Source organism: Melospiza melodia, chromosome 19, assembly GCF_035770615.1.
Source record: "Melospiza melodia melodia isolate bMelMel2 chromosome 19, bMelMel2.pri, whole genome shotgun sequence".
NCBI classification, from domain to species: Eukaryota; Metazoa; Chordata; class Aves; order Passeriformes; family Passerellidae; genus Melospiza; species Melospiza melodia.
The window spans coordinates 14,400,482-14,417,897 of record NC_086212.1 but is presented as its reverse complement, the minus strand read 5'-3'; the positions used below and the strand labels follow the sequence as shown (position 1 = coordinate 14,417,897).

Below are 17,416 nucleotides of genomic sequence, written 5' to 3'. Positions count from 1 at the left end.
TACCGTTCTCTGGCACTGTGGGCGCCTTTCATTTGCTCCTGAGCTTGGATGTTTGAATCAAAGCAAAGCAAGTGTTGCAACAGTTAAAAAAAAAAAAAAAAAAAAAAAAAAGCCAACCAAAAAAAAAAAAAAAAAAGGGAGAGAGAGAGAGAGAGAGAGAGAGAGAGAGAGAGAGAGAGAGAAAGAGAAAGAAAGAAACCTAGATTTCTAAAATAAAATAAAAACCAAACAGGTTCCTATCAGTGAAGTGGAAAGGAGGGGGGCAGGGGAGGCTTGAGGGGGGTGCTGGGGAAGCAGCTGAGAGGCAGAGGAACACGGCTCAGGAGCGACTCAGGGCTCTCGGATCTGGGGACAGAAGTGAGATTGGAGAAAGTAGAGCGATGCCAAGGAGGAAACAGCAAGCACCCAAACGGGCTGCAGGTAAGGAGAAGCCATCCACTTACACAGCCTCTGTCTCTCCACTCCTTCCACTCCTACCCCCCATCTTTATTATTATTTAGGGTCACCCTTGCTTTTCCGGGCTGGATCTTTATTTATTTATCCCCCTCCCCCTCCCTTTCCCTCCGTGAGTCCGAGGAGCCAGTTTCACCGCTTATTGCCAGGTTTTGCCGTGCCCGGGCTGTCCGCTCGCCCTCCGCCGCTGCCCCCGGCTCGCCGCCGCTCCCGCTCCGCTGCCCGCCCGAAACTTTCCCCCCAACTTTCTTCCCCCGGCCCCTTCTCCCCCTGCCCCTTCCCCTGCCTCAGCCGAAAGCAGCCGGGCTTCCCTTCGCTTTTAGCTTTAGGATAGATTTTTTTTTTTTCCCCTCCCTCCTTTCTGGTTTTCCCCCTCCCGGTGGCTTTCGCTTTGGATCCGTGTGTTTCGCGAAGTGGGTCGGGGTGTTTAATCTTTTATTTCGCCGTATTTCTGATGGCAGCTCTGGCCGGGTGTGTGTGTGAGAGAGCGCTGTGTGTGCCTGAAATAGTACAGGGACTCTCTCTGCTGATGAACCCGGTGGGGAAGTTCAGCCTTTGATCATCAGTGGTGAAAATTGCAACAGGAAATAAAATGAAACGTTCTGACTGTTAGAAGACAATCCACATTTTCAAATCAAATCCTTCTTTTGTTTCGTAGCCGAGTTTATATATTTGCACATGCCAAGTGGTTTTGCAATTTATTATTTTTTTTTTTTAACAGAAGAAAATAGTTTGCAACTTTGGAAGTGTTTTGTTTGTCATTGTAGGGTGTTCTTTTTCTTTTGGGGGCCAAGAAAAAGAAACAGACGAGTGGGTCTGTATAGTAAATCTTTTCAAAGAGTTTTCTTTCAGGCTCCTTAATTGCTTTTTATTTTTTTTAATAGTGTGGTGGGGTTTTGTTTCTGGGAAGCGCAATATGGAAGTTCATTTTTCTTCTGCCAGACCCACCCACTGAAAAATCAGCTTTCCACTTGATTGCCAGCTTTGATTTGACATTTGATTGATCACCTGTCATCTTGCTGCCTTTGATCTATTCATTCTTGATATATATCAATAAATCACTCACCATGGTAACCCAAGTGCCAATGACGTAAGGCTTGCCCTCTAGATTCTCTTAGCCAGACATGCACAATTATTATCTTGTTTGGCTTTTAATGTAGGCGGTTTTTTTCCCTTCTTTTTTCCCTTTGTGTCCTTCCTGGCATTAGTTCTTTAAAGAAAACTCATATTTGATGTCTTTAGTTCAAAATTTTTCCCTCGCCCTTGTGAGTATTTCCTGGGCGTAGCACAGCAAATGTGGGACAAAACGTATGGGCAAGTTTAGTGGCACACTTGGATAAACTTTGTGAAGTAGTGCTTGGGATCCATGCAGGGGAAATGTCACCCCAGAGAAACTGGGACACGCAGAACTTTTATCAACTCTCAGCTCTGGCTGCATTTCCTTGGGTGCAGGACAATGGGCTGCAGGCAGGAGCTTTTGGGACGTGCCCAGTGAATGTACCTATGCAGGTTTGGGATTCCTGGCAGGCAGAGATCCCAAATTTACGGTGATCGCCATAAATAACAGCTCTGCTAGAAATACACATGTTTATATAAATTTATAAATATATATATGTGTATTCGGGAGGCCTCTGCTGTCAGAGTCGCTATTATTATTTTCTTCACCAAGAGGTTTGATCTGAATAAGGCATTCACATTTTCAACTTGCAGGATAAATAAATAGCTGCTTTTTCATGGATGCTGATCGGCACAGTGACAGTGCTAGAGCTGCTCCTTTTTTCTCTCTGTCAGGAACAGGAGGCTTCATTTTATTTGGGTTTCAAAGTAGAATTTTCACTTGGAATGTGTATAGTATCTTTTCATGGCAGGGGCACGGTGTTCCTTTTTAGAAACATAGGATACAGTAAGTAAATTTTTGCGAGCAGAGCCCGTGCTGTTGTTTCCCGGGATTTCCCTGCTGAGATACAGTAAGAGATGTTTTTATCCAGGATCCTACAGCATTTTTAAGATCTTAGTGACAAGGGAGAAACTCATATGACCACAATTAGATCTCTCCTTTCTCATTCTCATTATAAAACGTGCATTGCTCTTCAGTGGTGCATTTCTTTGATTAGATTTCTCCTCAGATCAATGTTGTTTCAGGTGAGCAAAATCCTGCAAATGCAGTCCAGTTTCAGCCAGCAGAACTATTTGAAGTAGGTTTATACATTTGCAATAGTTCTCCTGCTTTGAAGTTGTATTTGTCTGTTTGTGGGGGGTAGGGGGGAGTTTCAAAGAGCAGACGTGCCTGTTGTATATAGTTCTTAAAACTGACTTTCATTTTCAGGGATAATACTGAGGTTCTGTTTTGTATGGTGAAAAATACCTCAAAGTGACAGGAGACAGACTGTGCAATAAGAAATGTATCTCTCATCAAGGCTGATAGCAAAGCTCCTTAGTCCTTTTATTTAAAGGAGTTAATACATAATATATTACTTAATTTTCACTTTTATTTATTTTTAGTTGTACAAGTTCAAAGGTATCAGTTGCACTGTATTTTGTCTTGATGGCAGCAGAGATATTGAAGAGAAGTTTGCAACTTTTAGTTTCTTCAGATAGTTCACCTCCGAGGGAAGAAAAATGATAAGCCTTATGATTCTGGACATGTCTGCTTTTGTCATTGCTTAAAATTAAATACTATGCACAACTGTAAATAATTACTGCCATGCACTGACTTTGAAAGCAGGTTTCGAGTTTGATTAATGAATAATGTAAAGGTTAGAGAGAACCAGCAAGTGAATCAGAAGTGAGGTCCTGCTGTTAGATGAAAATCTATCTAGAGAAATATACGTGGCAATTTTGTCCTTTTCTATTATTAATTTTAAGCCTTGTATTCCTAAGAAATATATTCCAGAGCATTGTAATGAAACAAGGGAGTGTAATTGGATAAATGGGGCACTATTTATGTGTGATGATGGGGATTTCTGCTCTCCGGTTACTCTTTTAGAGCCACTTTATTTCACATCAACACCGAAACGATGTCAAACGCATTTTGATCTTTGCAGGGCCGAATCTTTTCTGAATCATCCCTGCTTTTTGAGAGCGTCACTTGCCAAGTCGATAGTTCTTGAGGCAGAGAGTTGCAGCTCTTTCCATCAGAGGCAGCTTTAGGATGGGACCTGTGTCTGCAGTAAGCAGCCCGTGTGTGTTGGGGCTCCCACCCCAAGGCTTTACAAACGGGGCCAATTTTTCCCCGCTCAGGTGCGAATCAAACATCGCTCCCCTGAAGCATCACTGAGTCCTGGCTGCTCCTGTGAGCAGGAGGAGGCTCGGGCCCACAAACTCCTTCATCCTTCAGCAAAATGCAGCCACGTCTGCGGCAAAAGTCTCGTAACGATCCCATAACAAATGGTAATATATTAACAGGAGGGTGGAAAAAGGGTGGAAGCAAAGCAGAATTGCTATTCAGATTTTATTCCTAGGGGTATGAAATAGCTTTCAAACACAATTTCACTGGATTAAACTCTCCTTTCCCCTGCAGCTTGTTTAAATGTGCATATTTTATTTTGTGATCATGAATTGGTAGTTTGCTTTTCTAAAGCCTGCAAAGAGGAATCTGGACTTAACGCCCTTTGCGGGTGAAATTTTATATTTCTTCTTTTCTTTCTGTCTCAGCCCCGACAGACTAGCTAACAACCAGAGCTGGGGAGAAGTACAGCAGAAGCAGGACTCAGGGACATTTATTCTGTTTATTGGAGCTGTAGAATAACACGGGTTTGTTTTTGGAAGAGTCCTCATAGAGCAGCAAGCAGAAGATGGTGAGCAGGGAGTTCTTTAAAGCTGCAGCTTGCACCTTAGTAGGAAAGGTTATTTAAACCAGGATTGTATTTAGAATGTGAAATTCTGCTTGTGCAGAGAGCAGAGTAAATAACCAGCAAGGCTTGCTCCCTGTATTTCTATGGTGAAAGGCATCCAGATATCTCTATAAAAGTATCCAGGAGCACTGTGGCTGTTCCAGGATTGTTTGTATCCTTGTTAACAGGGGCAATGGCAGCAGATTCCAAGGAAGCAGTGCTGAATGAAACTGTAGAAATGGCAGCACTGTTTTGTTTCAACATCCTCCAGAAAAGCAACTGCACATCAAAACCACCTAAACAGTTCATGCCTCAGAACCCTTCACTTACAGTGCACATCACAATGCTGACAGATGACAAAAAGGCCAAGGTGTTCACAAACAAGAGGAGCCTTTAAATCCTGGTTAATTAAATATCTTCAAAAATAGGTACTTTTGCAACTAAAGAGGCACCAAAATTAGTCGCCATCTGCGTTAAATTCTGCAGTCGGCTCCTAAGCCCAAAGCTGCTCGGAAATTTTTTTTCCCGTGTCAGAACTCAGGCCTGAACGGGACAATTTGAAATCTCGTTCATTTTAGTGCCTATTTCCCTATTTCAATTTTCCTCTCATTTATCCTAGCCCAGTATCTCCCCACTATCTGAAGAGCGGGGTGCACCCAGAGTTCAGCCCCCGGGACTGGGAAACAAAAGACATTTCCATCAGCAAATGACACAATTTTACAGCACTTTTGAAAGCGTGTCCATTGTCAGAAATTCTGGTGCATAACTGCTCTCCCTCCTCCGTGCTCTCTGAGAAGCCCATTTTCTCCAAACCGGCAGCATTTTGGAAATTTCCTGCCGGAGCTTTCTCCTCCTGATTTTTGCTCTCATTTTCATCACCCACCTCGAGGAGCTGTCTCCCCTAGCAGAGGTCCCTGGAGTCCCTCGGTAGCACAGGCCCAGGGTGAGCTTTTCTGCCGTCATTTCCCTTCCCATCCCGATGAGGACATCACTCCCAGAGAGCAACTCCAGACTCGCGGAGAAAAAAAAGCTGTCAGTTGCTGTGGCTGCAATTCCCAACTTAGCAGCAGCAGAGGGAATGGAACTGTACTCTATCAATTACAGTTGGAACCAGAGGCTAAACACTTATTGTGTTAAGCTATTGTGCAGATCTTAAGAGCTCAAATGTAAAAAAAATATCATGTCAGCTGGTGGAGGGGAGAATAAGGCCTGGTTCTTCCACTGGATGACGTATTATTAGCAGAGGCAAAGTAAAATTATTCAAATTCTGTTTAATGCTTCTCGGGTTGAGATGTGTGTGCCACGTTCTGCCTTAAAAAGGTGGGATCTTACAGACTTTGCTGCTAGAATAAGCCTTTGTTTTTCCCTCTTCTCTGCAAAATGAAAATATTTGTGAAGTTTTACCTCCAAAGCGTGCTCACGCAAGCAGAGAGACATTTTCATTTGTCTCCCAATCTGATACAGGAGCCAAGTGGAACCACATTACACTCCGAGCTGAAATCTTCCATTTCATTCATGCAAGAGCAGGGATTTTTCATTACCTATTTAATTACAATCATTTACATGAGAGTGGGCCCAGTTCAGCAGCTCTTGCTCAGCACTTTGCTTCAGTGGGTGACTGGCCTGTGGAAGGACTGTCTGTGTAAGACTGGGCTGTTCACCTACAAAATCCAATATATCTGTTCCTGGAGAAGCATTCTGCCTCTGAAGAGGGACCAGATTCTTCCATTAAGCTTTGAATCCAGGGCCAGTTCTGCTTGGAACTTCTGTTCCTAACGCTAGTGAGCTATTCTTTCCTGAAGGCTGGATGACTGAGATATTCTGCTTGCTCGGCCAACTTCCCTCCCCAGTCACGTTTCTGTGCTCTGTGTTAATGACTGAGCGCTGGTTCTGGGTACCAGGAGGTGAGATGGGCTTTTAAAAAAACCTTTTTTAAGGCACGGTGTTCATGTTCATGTGCACCGGAAAACGCCTGAAAATGGGGTTGCAAATCCAAAGCCTGAAAGTTCCATGTGCTTTTAGGGGCTAAAAGCAGTTATTTCTCATTAAGGTGGCTTCTCACTCGAGGCTGTTGGCACAGGGTAATTTTTACCGTGTTATAATAACGGCTTCTGCAACTCAGAAGTACCTTGACAGCAAACCGTGTATTTTTTAAGGTTTCAAGGAGAAAAGCATCACAGAAGCACAGTGTTTCCCATTAGATTTACACATCCCTCTTCAACTGTTGCTGGCTTTTCATCCATTACCTTGTGAGCCTTCTCTGGCAAAAAAAAAAGAAGTGGAAAAACTGGTCTTCTGATCTAATTGTTGCATTAAGTGTTTCATTTAGAAAAATGAAGAGAATCTTTGTTTCCCTAAAAGAAATGTTTTCCCCCTTTGCCCTAGGAAAAAGAAAGGCACAACAATAGCTTCAAAATGACAGGATCTGATTGTGAAAAATACCGAGTTTCTAACGTGCAGCGCCTGATGGTCCCAAGTACTGGTAAAATTCCACAGTTAAATAGAACAAACAGCCCTAAATGTCTGAGAAACGGATCCTTTTCAGGCATGCACACATCCATACCTGCAAGGAGGGGAGGAAAGTGCCTGGGTGGGAGAGGGATGCACCTGGAGAGCTCGGTTCTTCAGAGCAGGTTTTGATTATTGCACCAATCTTTGCCCAAATGTTAGAACTGTGCTGTGAGCAGTGGTGTCCCCTGAAAGTCCTTTGTTAGGGTTTATTTTCTTCAAACCTCCAGCTCCTGGAGTCTGATGATGATTATGCAAGTGTCCAATATGCATTTTTAAAGGAAATTTATTTCAAACTGCTCACTCTGGAGAGGAGCTTGAAAACAAGCAGGCTGGAAGTTCTTATGCAGAAGAAAAATGCCTTGATTCTCAGAGTGACTGTTTTTAACTTCCCATCATTTTCAGCCAGTCCCATGATTTTTGAGGTTGTGCTTTGTGCTTTCTCTATAAACAAGGTTGGCAGTATTGCTTTTGCCTGATTCTGGTGATGAACTGGTGTGTGTGTGTCTGGGTGTATAATTATAGACATACACACACATAATATCAGTAAACAAAATACTGAACATAATGATGGAGTGGAGCTGTGTGAATTGGAGCTCTGGCTTTGTGTTGCCATAAACAAAGCAGTTCTGAGAGCTCAGACCATCGGTTCTTGAGGAGTGACTTTCAATTGAAGTTTCCTGGAGATTGCTTTTAGTGGCAATTAAATCTAGAAAGTTAATAGGCAGCAACTGCTCTTTATAGGATAAATACTACGAGGAATGCACAGCCTACCTTTTTCCCAGATATAATCAGGCTGAACTTTATTGAAAAAAAATTTACAACTAGCAACATTAATGCTGTATTTTTATTGTATTAATGCAAATGAGATGCTGACTTCGTTCTTTCATCTCCATGGCTTGTATCTATTAGAGCTGTATCTTATTCCTTTCTGTGTCTTTTCTCCCTGTGTTCTGTAAACTGCTCTCCTCTAATGATACTGAGGCTCATTAAAGTTACTCCCAATGCTAAAGAGACTCTGGGAAACATCCTGAGCTCTGCATGGCTGTGGAAAAGCACAACTGACGAGTAGATGGGGAAAACTAATCCAGATCGAGCCTCTCATTCCTGTTTTGGGAAACCTTTAAAAGTGATGGGTCAAAGAGGAAGAAAAGGCTCTCAGGAAGGACGGTGAGCTGCAAAGAACAGGCCATTTTCAACTCACAGCCCTACCTGACAAAGATAAAAAGCAATAAAGTTTTAAGGAGCTCGCTGGCTCTTCCTGCATCTCTCTCAAAAGACTCATTTAATTGAAAAGCCTGTTGTGCTTGTTTTTATGCATGTAAAACAGAAAAGGGGCAATTTTGCACAGGGCCTGATATTCCAGCACAATATAATTGGAACTCTTCCTTCCTGCTTTTTAAGTCTCTCTGTTCATATAAAATTAAGACCCACTTATCTTAAATTGTAGTAAATCTCATCCAATATTGCTTTCATAACTTAAAAAAGGCTGTTACATATTCCCAAAGCAACTTTGCTGGAGTGATATTGGGTCCGTTTATGTGGAATTGGTGCATAATTCCTGTTGAAAAAAGGAGCAGCTTACAGTTCTTGTTTTTAATGAAAATAATTAAATTCTCTAGAATACCTTGATAGCTCAGATGTATTTTTTTCCTAGCGAAACTGCTTAGAGGAGATTGGAATGAAAACCTGCACATTGATGCAGTTTGTTGTGTGCAGACAACAACCTTATTTCTATCACTCGCCCTGCACTTGGACAGAAGTAATTTCTATTTTTAATAGAGAGATTTTACTCTGAATTTTCCATATATAAATATTTTTTGTATGAATTGCATGGCAAATCACCAGCACAATTTATAAGGTCTGCAATTTTCTTTGTACATATAGGAAGAACTCATTTGCTCCCCACAGGGTGAGTGGACTTCACAGGAAAGCGCTGGGTCTTTTATGATTTTATGTTTTGTGTCGAAGAAACCTTGCGCCAGCTGCTGTATTGGTCTACCAAAATTATTTTTTTATGTGTTTTTCAGCCGTGTCGTGCCATACATAAGCACAGTACAAGTAGCATTAAATTAACATGGGAAAGGAGAAAGAAGCTAAGCAGTTATATTGATCATCTGTAGCATTAAATGCTAAAAAATTTAAAAGCTTTCCAGTGCTTTTGATTAGCTGCGTGGATCCTGCTCGTATTTGTGTCCTTTGTTAGGCAGTGGAGCAATATTTCTTCACACTTAGCACCTTTCCTCCGTGGGTTTCTTGCTGATACTCCTCAGAATAACCCCAGAGATGTGGAATATTTCCCCTCAGCTGTACAGAAAGGTGAATTGAACCCAGGAGGTTTTACCTGATTTGCTCAAGGTCAAGCAGTGTTTGCTCCCAATTCCCTGCTCGAGGTACTAGATCACATTTCTACCATCAGAGCATTTCCAGGAGGGAAGTCTGGGCTGGAAGCTCAAGGCATCCCTGGTCTGTGATGGGGAGAAGAGGGATCAGCCCAGCTGGGACCCTGGGGAAGGTGGAAATGCAGTTCCATCCCTCCCATGCAATTCCCTGTGCTGGTGGAAGAGGCACTTTGCTCATGGCCAGGAGCTCCCAAAAATGGGAGAGCTCATGGTTTGGGAAAGCAGAGCTCTGTTAATTCTACCAAGCCAAGGGAGCTTGACTAAGCAAGAATTTTATACAGAATAATCAAGTTTTTTACATTCTGATTTTTGGTCAGTGGTAAGTTTCAGGAGCAGAGAATTTGGTTCCTGTTACTTTTCTTCCCATAAACTGTTCTGCATTTCTTTGGAGAGCTGGATGTGACTGTCTGTAAAGCATTGCCCTGAGAAATGTGTAAAACCTGGTGTAATTGCAGCTGAGCAGGCCATACACATTTTCCTCCACCCAGACTGCCAGAGGAGGTTGGAATTCTCTGGTGATAGAGCTGGAGGCTCAGCTTGCAGTCCTAGGGGGTCAAAATGCTTACATGGGCAGCTAAAGAGAGACCTGAATTTTCAAAAGCCTTTAGCACCAAATTCCCACGGACCTCCCTCAGTTCCCTCTCTTGTGTAAACTGGAATTGGGCCTCAGTCAGGGGCACTTTTATGTTGTTTGCCTGGACTGGAGATGTATGTATTGCCTATAGAAGAAATATGGTGCAGGTAATAGCCTCTGGATTCATTAAGGGTTGTTTATGTTTATTTTCACACCATATTACCTCTCAGCAATGGTTGTTTCAGCCATTATATTGACAGGAACTCTGAATAAATCTTAGGTAATATGGGGCTGATCTGCCTTACCTGGGAGACCACCTGCTACCCTCTCGAGCAGAGGTGCTGAATCACCAGGTAGGGATTTCTCCTCCAGAGCTGGGGGCTTGGGAGGCTCTCCCGTGGCTCCTTTTCATGTGGAAATTAATACTTGCCTCTATTTCTGAATAGTAGGTTATTAGAGTTCGTATGCAAATTCCCAGGATGGGAATTTGTCTCTCGTTGATAATTGATATAATAATATATATTTTTAGTGGTCCAAAGTCCTTGAGCTCGAGCCTGGTATATGTAATTTATGTTTATTTCTTACTGTTATTAACTGTAATTTAGTTGTTGGCGCCTTTCATTGCCTTAGATTGAAGGGGATGTCTCTCCCCATTGCCCCTCCATAAACAATGCCCTCTCAGGGTTCCTTCTCCTGTATCCTTGCCCAGACATTTCCTAGCCTGTCAAATACTGTCATTTTATTCCTTACAGATCATTCACAGTACGTCTCCTGTTGCACACACAAATAAGGAACAAATGCAATCAGGATGCATCATCGTTTAGCATAACAAATAAAAGCCGATCTGTGCAGATTTGCCTTAAAGTGTCTCTTAATATGTATTGTCAAAATGTCTGAAGACGTCTCTAACTCGTAAGAGTTTAATTATTTGTGACAATTAAACTAATATTCAGAGCAGGAAAAAAAAATAAGGGATTAAATATTTTCTCTTGTCAAAAGCTAACAAAACATCACCTGGCAGAGCAAACTCTTTAAATTTTGTGTTTCAAGCAGACCTTAGAAAGGAAAAAGCAGCTGAACAATATTACAGGGCTTGGATTTGGTATGGAATTTGAGGAAACTGTATTTTTAAAACTAGACCAAAATTTAAAGGCACATCATTAAAGTATATATCGGTAATGAGCACCTGAATACTTGATGATTAAAAAGAGTTTCTATCAATTTTTAAGGCAGTGCTGAAATTTATGGCCAAGGGCTGCTCTGAGTGAATCAGGGACTCAGACCTGGGATTTTCAGCCTCGCCTGGTTATTGTTTTACTTGTGCATGAGAAAAAACAGCTCAAATATGACAGCACAAGTCATCAGCCTTTGCTGTGGTTGGAATTACAGATGTATTTTTTTGTTTTGTTTTTTGTCTGAGGAGCTCTTTTTCCGTCTGGGTTGTTCAGACTGGAGAGGCAAGGTGCAGTGAATAGGGCAGGGCAAGGAGCCAACACTGGTGCCCAGGGCTCAGCATCTTCACCTGCCTGGCAGGCCTTGAATGTAGTAAAAGTCCAGATATGTGATAGCAAAAGTAGGGTAAAAATAGGGAAAATCTTGAACAGAGCAGACAACCAGCATAATCCTTGAGAACAGTGTTGTGTGGATGTGGGAGCACTGGATAGCCCAGGGCATGGCAGCAATAACTTCTGTGTTATAGACTCAACAGTTCTTATAGTCCAGATTGTTTGGGGTTTCCTGTTGAGAAGTTTAATTTCTACTGGTTCTAATGTTTCCAGTTCTGAGCTGCTCAAAGAGACCATTTCCATTATTAAAATCTGTGTTTTCTTTCTTAAAGCGTTCTTCCTGTAATTTAGGGTAGGATGTTATTTGGCAAAAAATTAGAAGACGTTCATCGGGGTTTATTTCAAAGCTGTGGGACCACTGAGCTTTCTGGCAGTGACGTGAACATTTTTCAGAGATATCTTCTGCTTTCCCTGAGAAAATCCACCCAAATTTGTCTGACTTATAAAACCTAAAAGTTGCTGTTGCCAAAGAATTTTTAGAAGGTGACACAGCATTCTCCAACGTGCCATCCCCACCACACATGCTCTGTTCTTGGTTTCTCTTCTTCAATTACATTCCCTTAAAAACCAGTTGAGCTGGGGATAAGTAGGGCAGTGACTGCAGGATCAGCCATGGGTCCGAGCAGAAGGAGAATGATGAAAAGGTTTTGTTTGTGTTTAGCTGGAGCCCAGGCCTTGAGGGAGGAAGAAGAGAGATTTAGGAAGCAGAACGTGGACAAGAGGGGCAGAAAGCATAAAATGATCAAATATCCACAGCAAACAGGGGTAAACTCTTGTGCATGACTTTATTGCCTGGTCAGTGTAGAGCACCACAGTGACCGTGAGGCTGTGCCGGGAGCACGGCCGGCAGCTCCTGTCTGGTCAGGCTGGGTGTGAACCAGTGTGGCAGCACCCGTGGGACTCCCAGCTGGCTGTCCCAAGGCCTGTGCTCATCCACACCTCACAGACAGAAAGGTGTGTGCAGGAAACCCATCCAGCCCAACTGGGACAAACCCTGCCGGGCCATGCCGGGCTGGCAGCGCCAGGCCTGAGGGGCCGCCATAGCGCGGTAGGCCCAACGCGTGTGAGGCGGGACCTTCTTCTGTGGGGAAAAAGTCAAAAAATCCTCTTAAAATTGGCCAGAGCTGTGCCCTCCATGTCAGCTGAATGGCAGAGATGAGATCCCATCCACATGCATGGCGCAGGCAGCTCAGGAAAAGTGCAAAACCCAGTGGAAAGGAGGAAAATCTCAATTCCTGGTGCGGAAACCGGGAGAAGATGGTGCCGGGCAGGCGCAGGGCTGCCCTTGGATGGCAGAGCCAACAGGACAGTGGAAGAGCTCAGGCAGCACATGGACAGGTTGGTGACCCCATTTAGAATGTGTGGCAATGGTATATTTGATATATTTGATATTTTTGGTGTGTTTGGGAGGTGTCAGGTTGTGGGACAGGGTGTTGGTCAGTGGCGGCGCCAGGCCTGGCATGGCCGGGGTGGGTCAAGCTGAAGGGAGCGTGGGCACTCTGGTCACTGAAGGAGCTGTGGTACAAAACCAGCTCAGAGACAACACAAAGAATCCTGCCAGGAGTTTCAACCACAGATATCTGTGCAGATAAAAGGCTTGCTAGTCTGAGAGCTCCTCTCTTGCCCCAACATGCCCATGGTGGAGGGCTGGTCCCTGGGTCGCTGTGTGGGTACCTGCCCTGGGCCCCTGCGGCTCTCACTTAGGTTTTACTCAGACACAGGCATTATTTTATTTAATGTTATTTTATTTCATTTTGTTTGCTGCCCCATGGGAGTTTTTTCCTATAAATCAGATCTTTGTATCTGAAAGTCAGCCACAAAACTCGAATCAGGCTCAGCAGAGCAGGTTGCCTTCAGGTTATTGTACTGGTTTGTGTCACCTCCAGCATTTATGTATTAAATAACTAAAATCTTAAGAATGTTAATCTAGAAAACAGTCATCTCTGCATTACTCTTTTGCTATTTTGGTGAACTTATTAAAGATTTTACCAACTTGTGATTTGGGTTAAACAAATGTAAATCATGTGGAGAAAGAGTTGCAGGAACACAGAGGAATGTTATGATGCCATCAACATCTGGGTTTCCATTTGTTTGGATTAGGGACATTTTACCTTAATCATTCCCAAACATGTCTGCTAAAATCCCTTCTTTCATTTTTTATCACCTATGAGGTGCAGCCAGGCATAGTTTCAATTTGTGTGTGTGTGTTAGGGTAAAAGTGCTGAAATTTGTTGTTGCTGTGAGTATACGAACAGTCTCATTTTTATATTAGTCCTCCCTCTTTATAATTGTTTGGAAACATTTTGATTCAGTTAAAATGCACTATTTCCAATATACAAAGTATGAGCAGAGGAGCAAGGGAGTGATTACGAGTTTCTCCAAGGAAATAAGCATCTCTTAGCCGTCATCCTGCAACTGGGAAAGTTCTAATACATGACATCTCTGTAATGTAACCTAATAATATATTTTTTTTAAACAGTGATGTAATGGGGAGAGTGACCTGGACTTTGTAAAAGTTCCTCTACTTACTTCAGATTCCCAAGGGCAATGTAACATTCTAGACAGTGTTTTATATGCCCTGATTAAAATGTAACATATTTTTGCATTTCCTGTGCAGTGACCTGTTAGTGCTCATAGACAGAACACTTAAAGAACAGTTACAAGGAGACATTTCCAAATGTGCCTAATACGGGCGAGTTTTTATAACATTCTTATTTCATTTGAAATTGCAGCTACAGCAGGAACCATTCAGACGGCACATTGATTTAACTTTTTAATCCACTGTTTTGCTACGTCAAGTAAAATAAATGTTTGTTTTTAACTCTCTTTTTTTGCATTGCTAAAACTCGTAACTACTCGCTTTAAGCTCGGGATTCTAAAGGGAGCTACATTATCTGAGATTTAAAGCTTGCTTTTTGTAGCTGCTTTCTCACAACTCCCCCAAGAAAAAAAAATACAAAAGTACAACTTTAGCAAAAAGGGCTTTTATATCTCTATCAATTATAGAAACACCAGCTGCAGTAGATTACAAGTGTGTTTGGCTGATTGTGATGTTGTGTGGGGAAAACTGTCACAAGGAGCTGGATGCTGTTCTCCCCGGCAGCTCCGGGATGTCGCTCAGCTCGGCTCCCCGGGCTCAGCAGGGCTGCTGCCAGGGCTGGGTGGGCACTGCCAGCTCTGCATGGAGCACACGTCCTGGAGGAAGGATGGAATGTGGGCACAAGCGTGAACCATGTGTCACTGTGTGCATGTGCTGCTCTGGGAGCTGGGCAGAGCCGCACAGGGACAGACTGGCCCAGCAGCCTCTGGGGACAGCCACTCCACTCAGTGCTCTCCTGTATTTTTTGCATCCAAGATATTTACCTTTGCTTTTTTGGGGGAAAAGGCACCACAGAACAAAAATTGTTTGACCAGCCCATAAAGCTGGAAGTCGTGGATAAAAGAATTACGATATCAAGACAGCAATGCAAGATGGGCAGTTTAGGATTTTTGGTGCTGTCGAGCTCAGGAAAAAATTAATGTCTCAATGTGTGTGCAGGTCATTATCACTCCCCTAAAACCTGGCTACAAAGGTAACAGCCCAAGGGCTCTCAGTCGGTTGTGCCTTGGTTTCTATGTCATTTATCTTACTGTGCTTTGGTCACTCTGGGAGGACGTGGTTGGGCCCTGGTTTATTTTAACAAAGAGAATCTGACATAGGAAAGTTCCATGTATACTTTACAGTGAAAATGCAATTTTCTATTTTCATTTAATCCCAGGAATGTTGGCGTTTTCCAGGCTGTCAAACAAATGAGTGCACTGGAGGACAGTTAGATGTGTCTGTCTACTTCATCTATCTAATCTACCTCATTTCTGATGTGCCCATCACCACGGTGTCTAGGCAGAAAGTATCTGCCTTTCTTTTGCTTTTCATCTTTATTGGCTGTGGTAACCTAATTGAGTCCTAAGAGCTTTCAGATTCATCTGCAAAAATAATAACAAAAACATTATCAGAATAATGATTCATATTTGTACTCTTACTCAGAATTTCCCTTTCTCTTCTGAGAGTATTTGGTTAGTGGATTACTGTTGATTTATCTAGAAGAGGTTATGCTTTGGAGGTGTATTAAATTGGAATTTTACTTGAGTCAGCAGTGAGTCAAAACTTCATATGGCTACTGAAGTGAATTCACTCATGTCTTCTAACTTCCTTCTGCATTTCTCTGTAGAAGTTGACTTCATTTACTCAGCCACCCAGTCTAGCATCTGCATCTGTTCTCTGACCCCTTGTCATATAAACCATAGGTAAAGGTAATAAAAAGCAATAGAAATCGTGGCTTCAAAAATGTTATCTTCCTTTAGAAGCCCTGGTTTCTGTTACATTTAACTGCTTCTCTCTGTGCCAATTAGCTAAAAAGGCATGGTTGGACTGAAGTGAGTGGTTTTCCAGGAGCAGAGGCCTTGCTGAGGGGAGATAAAGTGCTGCTGCTGGTTTGCTGGGTGTGTGCACGTGGGTACCACCGCCGCCTGTGCCCGTGGGGAGAAGGTGCTGCAAGGGCCGGGGTGTGCCAGCCCTGCAGTCACCATGTGTCACTCACTGTCACACTTCTTTAGAAACATGGCTGCAGGGCCATCAGCATGCCTGTGTGCCACCTTCTGCTTTTAAAAACGGGTCCCAAGGAGTGATCAGGCCACAGCAGTCAGTAAACTGGTGTTGGAGAGGCTGAATAACCAGCGCGGCGCTCGCTGAGGGAAAGAGTTCACTGAAAATGCTGCAAACTCTCAGCTCTAATTGAATTTGATCTCAGCTGTACAGTTACATACAGCCCCTTTTCTACTCCTCTCCTACTTCTGTGGAAAGTGTCTTTATAAAGCTGCCCCTCAAAGATAATTTCATTGAGAGCCAGACGTTTCATACGTGACAGTGATTTCTAATCCCATCTGGACTGGCAGATCGCAGATTCCCAGCCCGTGGCCTCAGCCTGTAACAGGAGTTCACACAAACACAGTAAAACCATTGCTCTGGCACTTCAGTTTGTCCTGGAGTGATTGAGTAAGAGATGGATTGCTCTTTGTAAGATTTAATTTCATCTTCCGGGTATTTGCAATGGACAAAAGTATGGACATGATTACATTTCACAGGTTTTTTTCTGTGATTTAGAACAAAAATTATTAGCAGAGCTGGCTCAGCAAGGAATTTCTGATGTAATCTATACCAGTTACAGGCAAGGGGTGTGGTAATAGGGAAAGAAAAAGGAGGGCTAAGTGTTTATCCCAGTTGACTGAGACAGAAAACAGGACTGGCAGGATGACAAACTGGCATAACCTTACAGTAGAAAGTGCAACAAATCCAACAAAAGTTCCAGCCATAATGTGAGGTTTTTAAAAGAGCCAGGTCTGGGAGAGGAGTTTCTTGGTGCATCCTACAGCACAGCTAAAGCAGGCAGGATGAAGATCCACACCTTAGAGTTTCTGTAGGTACTGGGGCAGTATGTGTCTTAAATTGGTGTAAGGAGCTGGTTTCCAGCTTTAGGGTGGGGTTGGTAGAAGAGACATAAAAAATATATCAGTGCTGGATACACAGTCACTTAATTTCCCCTGTAACAGTACTGTAAAACATTTTTCATCAGCTCTGTTAGGAACAGTGAGAGAGGAACCTTAAGTATTGTGGAGGTTTTCTGCAGCTCAGATACCAGTACTTCATACTTCTACAGTTTCAAGAAACTACAGAATTAACAGAATTTCCCAGGCTCATATTCCCACCTTCCCTATGATGCAGTTTTCCTTATCTCCTCACCCTCCCACGGGTGAGCCGTAGCACAGAGATGTTTAATGACTCAGCAGAAGGATCAGGAATGCAGTTCAGTCTTTCTGTCCAATCACAATGGCTTCCAAGGGTTTAGATTGTCATCCCAGTCCTAAAAGTTTTGATCCTTAGTGGGGTTTTGGGTAAATTGTGTATTCTCAGCATTAAAAAAAATCTTCACACTGAATTCCAGTCAGTTCTTATAAGATGCCTGCTTTTTGCGACATCCAGGAGGTGATTTTTAGATAAAATGAAAAATAAATGAAGGTGGCACAGAATACTGCTCATAGAGCTTA

At 42.9% G+C, this 17,416-nt stretch overlaps 1 protein-coding gene across 4 annotated transcripts in view; it reads left to right on the top strand.

Annotated features, from left to right (window-relative positions):
* Window positions 1-283: 283 nt before the first annotated feature.
* Window positions 284-17,416, top strand: part of TSHZ2 (teashirt zinc finger homeobox 2) — a 209,008-nt gene continuing 191,875 nt past the window's right edge. For all 4 annotated transcript variants that reach the window (XR_010030094.1, XR_010030093.1, XM_063172622.1 and 1 more), the window contains exon 1: window positions 284-420. Coding sequence is in view for 2 of the 4 variants with exons in the window: in XM_063172622.1 (XP_063028692.1) it covers window positions 381-420 (40 nt within the window). In the remaining 2 variants the exon portion in view is untranslated. The remainder of the gene's footprint in view (window positions 421-17,416) is intronic.